The sequence below is a fragment of the Heterodontus francisci genome, chromosome 10 (genome assembly GCF_036365525.1).
Source record: "Heterodontus francisci isolate sHetFra1 chromosome 10, sHetFra1.hap1, whole genome shotgun sequence".
NCBI classification, from domain to species: domain Eukaryota; kingdom Metazoa; phylum Chordata; class Chondrichthyes; order Heterodontiformes; family Heterodontidae; genus Heterodontus; species Heterodontus francisci.
The window spans coordinates 87,081,102-87,095,437 of NC_090380.1; the positions used below are offsets into that span (position 1 = coordinate 87,081,102).

The window sequence follows — 14,336 nt, forward strand, 5'->3', positions numbered from 1 at the left end:
AATACCGACTATCATCGGCAATTTGGATATGCATCTTTCTATCCCATTATCCAAGTCATTAATGAATACTGTGAATAGATGAGGCACCATCTTGGATCCTTGCAGGACACTATCAGTCACATCCTGCCAATTATCCCTGCTCTCTGTCTTCTTCCACTCAGTCAATTCCTTAATCAGGTCAATTCCATCAGCTTCAACTTTAGCCAACAGTCTCTATGAGGGACTTTATATGGACTTCCAGAATGCATTTGATAAATAACATTCATTGACATCCCCCATCCACTACTTTAGTCACCGCTTCAAAAAATTCACTCAGATTTGTCAAGCATGACCTACCCTTTACAAATCTATGCTGGCTCTCTCTGATCAGCTAAATTTCCAAGGTGTTCAGTCACCATATCATTAATAGACTCTAGCAATTTCCCGACAACAGATGTTAGGTTAACTGGTCGATAATTTCCCGATGTTCCTGTCTCATCTTAGGTACTGGAGTGACGTATGCAATTTTGCAATCTAAAAGAAACAATAGGATTGAGGATCCTATTAAAATGTAGAAAGCAGAGGATCAGACCTAGCAGTGATTAAATGTGATGTCGGTCACAACGACAGGATGGAGGAATGGAAAGAGAGTGTTTGCAAAGAGATTAAAATTAGAGTTGTAGGGAAACAAAAGTGAGCCAAAAATATTAATTTTTTTCCTTCGGGCGAGCTAGCTACTGTACCAGCAAGAGGCAAAAGAAGTTGAAAAGATTATACACAGAAGTTAAAAGAAACCAATTTAGCAAGAAATCAGACGCAACGGCTACTGGAGAAGCCAGACATCAGCAGTTATTGTTTGTACTTAATACAATTGTATATAGCAGCTCTAATAATGGATTTTATGAAGTTACTAGTGGAGATAAAGTCAAATGAAGATTGAGAAGGCTAAAGAAATACTTCAGATTGCAGATCTTGTAAATTAACTTCATATTAATTTGACATTTAATAAGATAGCCGCAAAAGTTATGACACTGGAAACAGAAATACTTTAAAAGGAAATAACTTTGTGATTGTGTGTGGTGCCATTCAGCTTTAATTAAGCAAATGTGCAATACCTTGATGTTGTTTCCAGCTAAGTTGAGCCATTCTAGATGAACCAAATCCTTCAGACCTTCCACATTTCCAATACTGTTGTTAGGCAAGTGTAAAACTCGCACATTGACAAGCTTTGCGACACCTATCATCCGGACTAGGCGATTGTTGGCTACAGATAACTGCAAGAAGTATAAAAAAAGGTTTATTATGTGTAGGGTATAGTGATTTGAATTATAAGAACTTCATCCATTTTTTTCTTTACTATATTTTTTTTCAAAATACAATACTCAAATGCAAGTTACACATTCCTTGGAAAATAACTTGTCTGCTCAGAGTCAGCTTCTTTAGGTGGCAGCCATAGTAAAGGGACAACACATTTTGATATGCTAGTATTTTAACTGCAAAGTTATTAAGTGTCAATGTGCCAGTATTTATAAGAGTTGTTTATAAGTTAGTATCTACTAGGACTATTAGCTTGGATTGTTTATTAAAATTTGGCCTATAACTCACAATAAGATGGGCTGCTGAGAATTTACTAAAACAACAGTTCGTACTTATGTAGCCCATTTAAATGTAGAAAAATGCCCCAAAGTGCAATACAGAAATGCAAAAATTGACACCAAGTCAAGGAAAGAAATATTACGAGAGGTAACTAAAAGCTAGGTTAAAGAGGTAGGGCTTCAGAATGGTTTTAAAGGAGGAGAGAGCAGTAGAGAGGCAGAGAGTTTTTGGGAGCAAATTCCGCAGCTTACGGCCTAGATGGCTGAAGGCACAGCCGCTGATGGCGGTGGCAATGTGAGTGGGGCATGCACAAGAGGTCAAAGTTGGAAGAATGCAGAGTTCTGAGAGTTGAATAGCTAACAGAGGTTACAGAAATGGGTAATGTTGTGGAACCATGAATGGATTTAAATATGGAGATGAGAATTTCAAATTGGAGGCTTTGAGGGACCAGAAGCCAATGTAGGTCAGTGAGCACAAAAGAGAAAAGATCGGCAGATTTGATGCAGGTTAGGATACAGGCAGTAGTTATGAATAAGCTGATGTTTATGGATGATAAGAGTATGGAAGGCCGGTCAGGAAATAATTCGAAGACGAATATGGATATGACAAAGGCACGGATGATGATTGCGGCAGCAAATGAGAACGCCAATCTGGATCAACCAGAGTGCGGTTGGAGAGCAGGGTGGAATTGGTCGCAACAGTTTGGAGTATGTGGTGGGATCCAAAGACAATGGGTTTGGTTTTCCCCATGTTTAACTCAAGGAAATTGAGGCTCATGTAGGACTGGATGATAGACAAAATGTCTGACAACAGAAGCAATGGAGAGGACAAAAAAAGGGTAGAAGGGTATAGCTGACTGCTGTCAGCATACATGTGAAATCTGGCTGCATGTTACCAAGGTGCAGAGCATGTTGATGAGGAAAGGGGGAATGTATAGATCCTTGGGGGATTCCAGAGGTAGCAGCATGGGAAAAGAAGTTATTGTTGGAGATAATCTGCTTACTATTTACAGGTAAGAGTAGAACCAAGTAAGGGCATTCCCATTGAGAATGGACAATGGAGGAGAGGCCTTGAGGGAGGATGATGTGGTCAACAGTGCTAAAAAAAAAAACACCTACTTGTACTAAATTGCTGCATTTCTCCACACTTTCCAATTTAGTCAGTTGGTTCTTGTCCAGAATCAGAGTGAAAGTATTTGCTGGGCACATAGAAACTGTATCCAAATGCTGCAACCCCATCCCTGATAAATCAACTACTCGACCTGAAAAATTTTAAGAAAAACTCAACACATGCTACTCAGAATTTAAGAATATATTTAATCCCCAAGTACTAGCATTCAAATACTCACGTTACAAAACATTGTTTGAAACCCTATTACAAAAGTGCAAATATAAAAATATACAGAACCATACAATATTTGTTGGATGTGTTCTAATAAATAGCGCTACTGCCAAGAATATTTTTCCGAATTATCAAAATACCAAAGGATCAATAACATAACAAAACAGCACCAGGTAACTACAGGCCAGTCAGTTTAACATCAGTGGTGTGTAAGATTTTAGAAACAATAATCGGGAGTGGGGGGGGACAGGAAACAGCCACTTAGAGAGGTTTGAGCTAATTAAGGATATCCAGCACACATTTGTGAAAGTCATATCATGCTTGACTAATTTAATTGAAATTTTTTGATGAAGTAACAAAGAAAGTTGATGAAGGGAATGCAGTGGATGGTGTCTATATATATATATATTAAGAAAACTTTCGATAAAGTACAACGTAAAAGCTGATTAACAAAATTGAGGCTCATGGAATAGGAATGTCAGTATTCAAAATTTGACAATGATACCAAACTTGGAGGAATGGCAAACATTGAGGATGACACAAACTGACAGCAGCAGGACAGATAGGTTAGCAGAATGGGCAGACAAGTGGCAGATGGAATTTAATGCAGACAAGTGTAAGGTGATGCATTTTGGCAGAAGGGATAGGGAGAAGCAACACAGACTTAATGCCAGAGTTCTAAAGAGAGTGCAGGGACGGAGAGACCTGGGGGTGTGTGTGCATAGATCTTTGAAGGTGGCAGGACATATTGAGAGAGTGGTTAGCAAAGCATATGGGATCTTGGGCTTCATAAATAGAAGTATTGGGTACAAAAGCAGGGAAGTTATGCTGAACATAGGAACAAGAAGCAGAAGTAGGCAATTCAGCCCCTCGAGCCTGCTCCGCCATTCAATACAATCATGGCTAATCTTATCTCGGCCTCAACTCCACTTTCCTGCCCGTTCTCCATAACCCTTCAACCCATTACTAATTAAAAATCTGTCTATCTCCTCCTTAAATTTACTCAATGTCCCGGCATCCACCGCACTCTGGGGCAGTGAATTCCACAGACTCACGACCCTTTGAGAGAAGTAATTTCTCCTCATCCGTGTTTTAAATCTGCTACCTCTTATCCTAAAACTATGACCTCTTGTTCTAGATTGCCCCACCAGAGGAAAAATCCCCTCTACATCTACTTATAACTTTAACATTTATAAAGCTCTAGTTAAGCCACAACTAGAGTCTTGTGTCCAGTTTTGGTCACCATCCATTAGCAAGGATGTGAGGATCCTTGAGAGGATGCAGAGGAGATTTACCAGAATGGTTCCAGGGATGAGGAATTTTAGTTACCAGGTTAGGTTGGAAAAACTGGGGTTGTTCTCCTTGGAGCAAAGGAGATTGCAGGAGATTTAATAAAGGTGTACAAGATTATGACAGGTTTACATAAGGTAAACAAAGAAAAACTGTTCCCATTAGCTGATGGTACAAGAATTAGGGGGACACAGATTTAAGGTTTTGGGCAAAATTTGCCTGGGGAACATGAGAAAGAACTTTTTTTTATGCAGCAAGTGGTAATGACCTGGAACTCACTGCCTACAAGGGTGGTGGAAGCAGAGTCAATAAATGATTTCAAAAGGAAATGGATGGGCACTTGAAGGAAATAAACTTGTAGTGCTACTGGGATAAAGCAGGGGAATGGGACTGACTGGATTGCTCTAGAGAGCGGCACAGGCCTGATGGGCCAATTGGCCTCCTTCTGTGCCCTAAATGACTATGAATCTATGAACACAATATCATGAAGACCCCCACCTGCCAAGAATGGGGCACATTAATTTCATCATATGAACATCAATTTTAAACTGTTGCTGGAGTGAAGAGAGGACTTGTTTAAAGAGATCAGCAGTGGCTGGAAAAACATCTGCATACTAAGAGACAGTGCTTGGAGGCACAAAAGAATTGCTCACTGATTCAATTAACAGAGGTTGGTCTGGGCAATGGTGATCCACATCTTGTCGGTGCAAGAGACAGCACTACACCACCCCCTCCGAGAGCTTCGAATCCACAAACCGCATGAGCGGCTGTTCCCAAATAAAGGGTTAGTCACATGATGAAGCTGCTGGCCAACTTGCAGTTTTGAATTGTGCTCACAGGATAGTTTGAAGACAGACTGCAGATTGCAACTGAACCTGGAACAAGAGAGCCTCTCTCCTGGCTGGCGCTCACTCGCTTTCTCACAAACCTCTGAACCCAGTGAAGTCACTTAAACCTCGAGAGAGAAAAGACTCCTACATCAAAACAAATTCAAGTGTGCACTGGGCCCCAAAGAACAGCAAGACTTACTGGCAACCAAAGACTCCACATTGAATTCAAAGGACTGTAAACACACCCAGCTATTGCCTCAAACTTTTCCCCTTTATTCTTTCTACTTTTTCTGTCTCTATCTGCGTGTGTTTCTCGCTTATGCATGCTAGCGCGGTCGGGTCGCATATTCATAGTCGTTAACCGGATTAGAGTTTAAGGTTAATAAACTTCTACCTTTCTTGTTTAAGTCTAACAAAACTTGTTTGATTGATTTATTTGCCTTACAATTGGAGAACAGTGAACAATGATTCACTGAGGGGGAGCCAAAAACACTGTTTTTAAGATTAAACCCTGTTACAGTTAAACCAGGCAAAAGGCTGAGAGGGAACCTTTAGACCCCTTTCTCACCTGGCCGTAACAACATTCATGATTCAATGCATTGTTACCCAGTAAGAATATATGGATTACTTTCTAAAATGCCCTACATGAGAACTACATAGACAGAAGAGGGATCTGAACAGGGCAGCAAGCTGGTCATTAGGCAGACTGAAAGCACTTCTAGTGGAGGGATCCAGCCAGGGGTGCAGACATCACAACAGCACAGCAATGAAAAATACCTGGCCAGAACAACAGACCAGCAAGGATAAGGGGCAGATAAACCCATAGCAGCCATTACCACCTTTTAATTCGAAATAATGTAAAATAAGCTTAAAAACATATTTAAAAAGCCAACAGAATATACAAAGTACACCAGAGAAGATTCTGAAGAGCTTGGAGAGAAGAGGCCAGATTTCAACAAACTTCAGGCAGGTGATGCTGTGGAGCCACAAACTTTGGAGACATAATTCAGGAGTTGGCAGACCTCATGCAAAGTATAAAGTGTTGATAAATATAGGCATGCATGACAGAAATAGTATAGCAGGAAAGTATTCAAGCAAATAAACATGCCTTTAAAGGAAATTAATGTTATTAGAAAATATTAGAAAAATTGAAGAAAGAACCTAAATTTGGAAATAAAATATATCAAAGTTTGCAGATGCCTATGCATTCACTGATATCAACCACCCGTGGTCAGTGGATCTCTTGTGGCACTGCTGCCAGGTTCTCAAGTCCAGAATCCAGGAATTGACCCTCCTGGCCACTCATTCCCACTCCCTTCCAAGGGTAGTCTTTGAGGGTCTCCTGGTCCCCTGTGGAATCATGGCATCACTACTCCTGCCCACCTCCACCACTAATGCCTTCAGCATTGCATGTGTCACTCTGGTACCCTCTCTCTGCCCTGGTGTTCAATTTTCTATGCTTTAAATTGCAGCAATTTTCTTCAGTGCAGCAAGAGGGAAAGCCTGTCTTTAAGAAGAGCAGGCTCGCTAAAATGCATTGTTTGTGAACAACATTCCTGGTTCCATCCCCTGCTGAGCGCAGAGTCAGACAGCACTGCTAGATTGAAGGCAGCAGCTTGGGACCCATGCAGCTAAATGCTACAATTATGCTGATGAGGTGGGTACAGCAGGCAGGCCACAAATGGTAATCATGCGCATTAAAAACAGGGCAACCAAATTTCTAGTCCTTTGGACCTCCACTGTCCCTAGCTTTGTCGCATTTAAACAACTCAGGGTTTTTTTGTATTTTTGTCCAAAATGGATGACCTCACACTTACAAATGAAATGTTAAGTGGTGAAGGTTGGAAGATGAATGTTGGCCAGGATGTCAACAGAAAACTCTAATCTTCTTGAACCACATTTCTGCCTCAGCTCAGTGGGAGCACTCTGACGTCTGAATCAGAAGGTTGCAGGTTTCAGCACATTAGATAGGCTGGCAATTCGTTGCAGTACTTATAGAGTATGACACTGTCAGAGGTGCTATCTTTCAGATGAGACAATAAACTGAAGCTACAGTGGCACGTTCAGGCAGATGTAGAAGATCCAATAGTACTACTAAAATAAAAGCAGGGATGTTCCCCTGGTATCCTGGTAAACATTTATGCCTCACCCAACACTGCCATAAACAGATTAACTGATCATTCATCCCATCGTTGTTTGCAGAATCTTTCACTGCCTAATTTGGCATGCCACACTTGTCTACATTATAGAAGTGACTGCACTTGAAAAGTACTTCATTTGCTGTGAAGCACATTTGGATGTCTACAGGTGTGCAAAGCACAGTTTAAAAGCAAATTATTTTCTTTTCAAAAGTATGCTGGCAGTTAGGACCTCAGTTTAGCATCAGTGGAAAAAACGTCACTTTCAATAATGCAGCACATCGCACTGAAGTGTCAGTTTAAATTATATATGTGCAGATCATAAAGTATAGCTTGAACTGATAATTAATTCTGAGGCACGTTCTAGGTTTGAGCCACGACTGCAGTTTATAGAGCACCGATCAAATCTCATTTGAAATGTTGTATTTAATTTTGAGCACTCCATCTTCAGAACATGGCTTCAAGATAGAATTGAGAATTTACCAGGAAGACATTTGGAATGCAGGGACTCAACTAAGAAAATAAAATCAGCCAGTACTCCCAAGTGACTCATGCACAGTTTCTAGCAAATAAGATGAGAAAAGATCCAGCAATGAAGTCCTCCAATGTTGACTCATGTGAAGAATGTTCCTTGGACAGGCTGTTGGCATCAAAATGCCCTTCCTCAGCACAAGTTATCACATTCAGAAAGGTTTGAATAAAAAAACATTGTATGTGAGTTTTAAACAGTTGATACAATATGCTCAAAGAGGAAGGAAAGTGTACTTTTGATTCAAAGCATTCATTTGTATAGCAGAAAATAACAATCTTACAAGATATTTCTTTGACTTTTTAAAACACATCAATTTTAATAGCAACATAGAAACCGTGAAATAGGACCTGTTGGCCTGTTAAAAATAACATTAAATATCAAAGAACAAAGAACAGTACAGCACAGGAACAGGCCATTCGGCCCTCCAAGCCTGCGCCGATCTTGATGCCTGCCTAAACTAACACCTTCTGCACTTCCGGGGCCAATATCCCTCTATTCCCTTCCTATTCATGTATTTGTCAAGATGTCTCTTAAACGTCGCTATCGTATCTGCTTCCACCACCTCCCCTGGCAGCAAGTTCCAGGCACTCACCACCCTCTGTGCAAAGAACTTGCCTCGCACATCCCCTCTAAACTTTGCTCCTCGCATCTTAAACCTATGTCCCCTAGTAACTGACTCTTCCACCCTGGGAAAAAGCTTCTAACTATCCACTCAAACTAACACCTTCTGCACTTCCGGGGCCGATATCCCTCTATTCCCTTCCTATTCATGTATTTGTCAAGATGTCTCTTAAACGTCGCTATCGTATCTGCTTCCACCACCTCCCCTGGCAGCAAGTTCCAGGCACTCACCACCCTCTGTGTAAAGAACTTGCCTCGCACATCCCCTCTAAACTTTGCTCCTCGCATCTTAAACCTATGTCCCCTAGTAACTGACTCTTCCACCCTGGGAAAAAGCTTCTGACTATCCACTCTGTCCATGCCGCTCATAACTTTGTAAACCTCTATCATGTCGCCCCTCCACCTCCGTCGTTCCAGTGAAAACAATCCGAGTTTTTCCAACCTCTCCTCATAGCTAATGCACTCCAGACCAAGCAACATCCTGGTAAACCTCTTCTGTACCCTCTCCAAAGCCTCCACGTCCTTCTGGTAGTGTGGCGACCAGAATTGCACGCAATATTCTAAGTGTGGCCTAACTAAGGTTCTGTACAGCTGCAACATGACTTGCCAATTTTTATACTCTATGCCCCGACCGATGAAGGCAAGCATGCCGTATGCCTTCTTGACTACCTTATCCACCTGCGTTGCCACTTTCAGTGACCTGTGGACCTGTACGCCCAGATCTCTCTGCCTGTCAATAATCCTAAGGGTTCTGCCATTTACTGTATACTTCCCACCTGCATTAGACCTTCCAAAATGCATTACCTCACATTTATCCGTATTAAACTCCATCTGCCATTTCTCCGCCCAAGTCTCCAACCGATCTATATCCTGCTGTATCCTCTGACAATCCTCATCACTGTCCGCAACTCCACCAACCTTTATGTCGTCCGCAAACTTCCTAATCTGACCAGCTACATTTTCCTCCAAATCATTTATATATACTACAAACAGCAAAGGTCCCAGCACTGATCCCTGTGCTACACCACTAATCACATCCCTCCATTCAGAAAAACACCCATCCACTGATCCCTCTGTCTTCTGTGACTGAGCCAGTTCTGTGAGCCAGCCCACCTCTGATCCCGTGCGACTTCACCTTTTGTACCAGTCTGCCATGCGGGACCTTGTCAAAGGCTTTACTAAAGTCCATATAGATAACATCCACTGCCCTTCTTTCATCAATCATCTTCGTCACTTCCTCAAAAAACTCAATCAAATTAGTAAGACACGACCTCCCCTTCACAAAACCATGCTGTCTCTCGCTAATAAGTTTGTTTGTTTCCAAATCCTGTCCCAAATAATCCTCTCTAATAGTTTCCCTACCACTGACGTAAGGCTCACCGGCCTATAATTTCCTGGATTATCCTTGCTACCCTTCTTAAACAAAGGAACAACATTGGCTATTCTCCAGTCCTCTGGGACCTCACCTGTAGCCAATGAGGATGCAAAGATTTCTGTCAAGGCCCCAGCAATTTCTTCCCTTGCCTCCCTCAGTATTCTAGGGTAGATCCCATCAGGCCTGGGGGACTTATCTACCTTAATGCTTTGCAAGACACCCAACACCTCCTCCTTTTTGATAATGAGATGACTGAGACTATCTGCACTCCCTTCCCTAGGCTCATCATCCACCAAGTCCTTCCCTTTGGTGAATACTGATGCAAAGTATTCATTTAGCACCTCATCCATTTCCTCTGGCTCCACACAAAGATTCCAATTGTCATGATCCCATAGTTTTTTTGGGGGAATATACGGTTTGCCTTTAAGGTTTGCAAAGGACCAGTATTGCTTTAAGAACCAGCAAGCCTCAGGAGTTATAGGAAGGTGCATTTTCATTGCCTTAGAAACTGCCATTTGGAAGCTGCGATTGAAAGGGTGCAGTCACGATTCCATGGAAACAGCCACTGGGAGTGAGTCTCATGCATTACATTTGTTACAATTCAGTTTTGAACTGGATTTTAGTTGAAGACTAACAGAACACACAGACAGAAGACACAGCTGGTGTTGGCACCTGAAGAAAGAGCTCTCAACCATTTAAACTGAAGGAAGAGAAATTTTAGTCTGTTTAATTATCTCTCAAAATTCTAAAAAGTCAAGCCAAGACAGAGATCTCTGGTAATTTGAATGGAAGGAAGGGAAGTTAGACTGTGACAATCTTTTATTCCTCAAAAACTCTAAAGTCAGATTGATTCTATTGAAAGTGTTTGCAAGTTGTTGATTGTTGAAATTCGCTGGAGAAGGAAAGCATCACCTACTGCTGAAACTAGACTACGGACTGTTGTACAGTGGAAGAACCTTTTTCGCCGCATTGGCGACTGAGAACTTCAAGCAATATTCTGTGAGGACTTCAAGCAACACTGGACTGTAAATTTGCATGGACTCTAATTTTTTTCTATTTTAAATGTTGTTTATATCTTCATAGTGTTTAAGAATTTAGTTTTTCTCATTAAAAAGTTAATTTGTTGATTTAAAGACACCTGGTTTGGTTAGCCTCAGTTGGGGGTTAATAGATGGTACAATTTGGCTGGGTCTTTCTTTAATTTGGGAAGTTTTAAATGATATGTTAGCCGATCTGTGGAGCGACGGGATTGAATTAACAGTGCGTTGGTCCCACCACAATCAGAATCGTATATTTTGACTGGGGGCTATGACTGGAGCGGTTGGTCGTAACACAATGCATCATCGAGCAGTTCATAGAGTCAGAGAGATACAGCACCGAAACAGGCTCTTTAGCCCACTGAGTCTGTGCCGCTCATCAACCACCTATTTATACTAATCCTACATTAATCCCATATTCTCTACCACGCCCCCACCTTCCCTCAACTCTACCACCTACCTATACGAGGGTCAATTTACAATGGCCAATTTACCTATCAACCTGCAAGTCTTTGGCTGTGGGAGGAAACCGGAGCACCCGGCGGAAACCCACGCGGTCACAGGGAGAACTTGCAAACTCCGCACAGGCAGTACCCAGAACTGAACCCGGGTTGCTGGAGCTGTGAGGCTGCAGTGCTAACCACTGCGCCACTTTTCAATTGCAAACAACTAAGGTTAGGATTACAAACCAGCCCAACGGTCAGTCTAGAGCCATGCAACCGAGGAAATCACACCACTGGTGCAGAAATCTGCATCTGCACCCAGTAGCGCATTTTTCCAGTGTCACATGGATCTGGAGTAGCCCTTAGGACCATATGAAGTGGCATCACTTGCTCTTTCCAATGCAACTATTTAGGGCCACTCCCTATAATTAACATCACTGCAATTGAAATTCCTCGTAAGTGGCATCTAGCAAGGTAATAGAATTTTAAAAGATGGTGAATAGAATTTTAAAAGATGGTGCAACAGATTACATTTATTTTAAAATATCAATTTGACATCTGCTTTTAATGACCGAAATGTTTCTTTTCATTTCAAAGACTGTTATTTTTACAATAAAGAAATGTAACTCCCCTTTTAAACATAATTAGAACACTTAAAACAAGGCCAAAGCCCACAGTGCAGATCAAAGACGAAATGTAAAAGCAAACATTTCATTTTAAGAATAGTAAATACACAAGTTGTGATTAGGAGATGCCAAACACAGATTTTCAAAATTGAAAATGTCATATCCTCTTGCTCTTTATGTACTGATAAAACATCTTCAGATTTTCCTTGATTTTACCTGCCAATAATTTTTCATGTCTTCTCTTGACTTTTCTCATTTCCTTTTTTACTTCACCCCTGCACTTTCTATATTCCTCTCCGTTTTCTAAAGCATTTAGTTTTTTCTGATCTTCATAAACTTTTTTTTTCTGTTTTAACTTACCCTGTAAGCTTCTAGATAACCAGATGGAGCATTCTTGTCCAAGTCAGAAAGTTGCGGGTTCAAGTCTCACTCAGAGACTTGAGCACATAATCTAAGATTACACTCCAGTGCAATAATGAGGGAGTGCTGTACTGTCAGAGGTGCCATCTTTCAAAATGGATGCTAAACCAAGGTCTAATCTGCCCTTTCCTTAGGTGGACATAAAAAATCCCACAGCACTATTTCGAAGATGATGAGGGTATATCCTCGTCAATATTAATCACTCAATCATTGCTAAAACAAGTAAACAAAAGGAAAATTCTGCTAAATGCTGGAAATTTAAAACAGACACAGAAAATACTGGAAAACGTTTAGATTAGGCAGTATTAGTGAAGAGAAAAAAAGTTAACATTTCAGGTTGAAGACCTTTCATCACAGATGCTGCCTGACCTATTGAGTATTTCCACCATATTTTGTTTTTGATCGCTAAAACAGATTATCTGATCATTATCACATTGCTGTTTGAGAGAGCTTGCTGTGCCATGTTGGTTGCCTGTGTTTCTCATATTACAGCAGCGACTACATTGAAAGTACTTCATTGGGTATAAAATGTTTTGGGACATGTTGAGGTTGTAAAAGGCACTATACAAATGCAAGTCCTTTCTCAAATTCAAGTCAAAACTGAGGAAGACTGCAACAAATTACATGATATTAAACTTGCAGAATGGGCATATAGTTGGCAAATGAATTTCAACATGAATAAATGCAAAGTATTACATTTTGGCAAGAAAAGTAAGGAGGTTCCATATTACTTAGAAAATAAGAATGTAAATGGGAAAGAGGAGCAAAGGGATCTGGGAGTACAAAGCACACAAAGTAGCAACACAGGCCAACAAGGCCATAAAAAGGCAAACCAAGCACGAGGGCTTATTTCTAGAGGGATAGAAATGAAAAGTAAAGTTATCCTAAACCTGTAGCAAACCTTGGCTGGGCCACACCTGTAGTACTACGTACAATTTTGGTCACCATATTAAAAAAAAAGAGGCACAGGAGAGGTACAAAAAAGATTTACAAGGATGTTACCAGAAATGTGGGTGCAGACCTGCAGAGGATGAAAAGAGAAGGCTGAGGGGTGACCTAATAGAGACCTTTAAAATTATGAAAGGTTTTGATAGAGTAGTCACAGTATGTTTCTACTTGTGGGGAACAGCAAAACTAGAGGCCACCAATGTAAGACAGTCACCAAGAAATCCAATAGGAAATTCAGAATAAATCTCTCAACCCAGAGTTGAGAGAATATGGAACTCACTACCACAAGGAGTGGTTGAAAAGCATTGGATAGATGCATTTAATGGGAGGCTAGATAAACATGAGGGAAATAGAGGATTATGCTGATTAGCAGTTCCAAAGAAGGGTCACTGACCCGAAACGTTAACTCTGCTTCTCTTTCCACAGATGCTGCCAGACCTGCTGAGTGGTTCCAATATTTCTTGTTTTTATTATGCTGATAGAGTTAGATGAGGAAAGTGGCGCATCAGTGCTGGCATGGCATGTTTGGGCCAAATGACCCGTTTCTGCGCTGCATCCTCTGTAATCTGCTGTTGGATGGTAAACAAGACTAGCACTGATTTGAACACACTCAAATTATAACTATTAGATTATAAATATAAAACAAAAGAAAACTCTGGGGGATTGTCTAAATTTGGGGGGGGAAAGAATCGGTTATAAAAGTGTAGTAGTAGCATTATGTGCTTGCTGTTCTGTGAATTGTAGTTACAAGGCATTGACCATCCCCTTCACCCCCACAACAATGCGACAGTTACACAACTACAACCTCCAGACTACAAGGTCCGTGAGCATCCTCGGACAGTGTCGCCATTACCCTGTCACTGTGTATTTCAGGAAAGGCATAACAAAGACTACATAAAATAGCAGCGTCTCAGTGTAATCCGACAATTAATTTGTGATGCTTAGTTTACAAATAAGCACCTACTTTCGAGTGCGTTAACCGTCATCCCCAAAACCCCTTCCTTCAAAGCCGCCATTACGTAGCAACTTCCCGCGTGCTTAACGCCAAGCAACCGCTGGACTCGCTGATTGGCTGTTGTAATTGCACAAATAAAATTCATCCTAACTTTTCAACAAAACAATTCATTTAATTTTTATTCCAAAAATATGTAGCTGTTTTA

The 14,336-nt window shown here is 41.0% G+C and overlaps 1 protein-coding gene across 2 annotated transcripts in view; it reads right to left on the reverse strand.

Annotated features, from left to right (window-relative positions):
• cep97 (centrosomal protein 97) overlaps positions 1–14,276 on the reverse strand; it is a 70,937-nt gene extending 56,661 nt beyond the window's left edge. Inside the window, exons 1-3 of one of the 2 annotated variants that reach the window (XM_068040941.1) lie at positions 14,141–14,276; positions 2,694–2,836; positions 1,095–1,253 (exon numbers count right to left, since the gene is read on the reverse strand). In XM_068040941.1, coding sequence (XP_067897042.1) covers positions 1,095–1,253; positions 2,694–2,836; positions 14,141–14,276 — 438 coding nt within the window. The remainder of the gene's footprint in view (positions 1–1,094; positions 1,254–2,693; positions 2,837–14,140) is intronic. The other variant, XM_068040942.1, reaches the window with a different exon arrangement.
• Between the last annotated feature and the right edge of the window lie 60 nt (positions 14,277–14,336).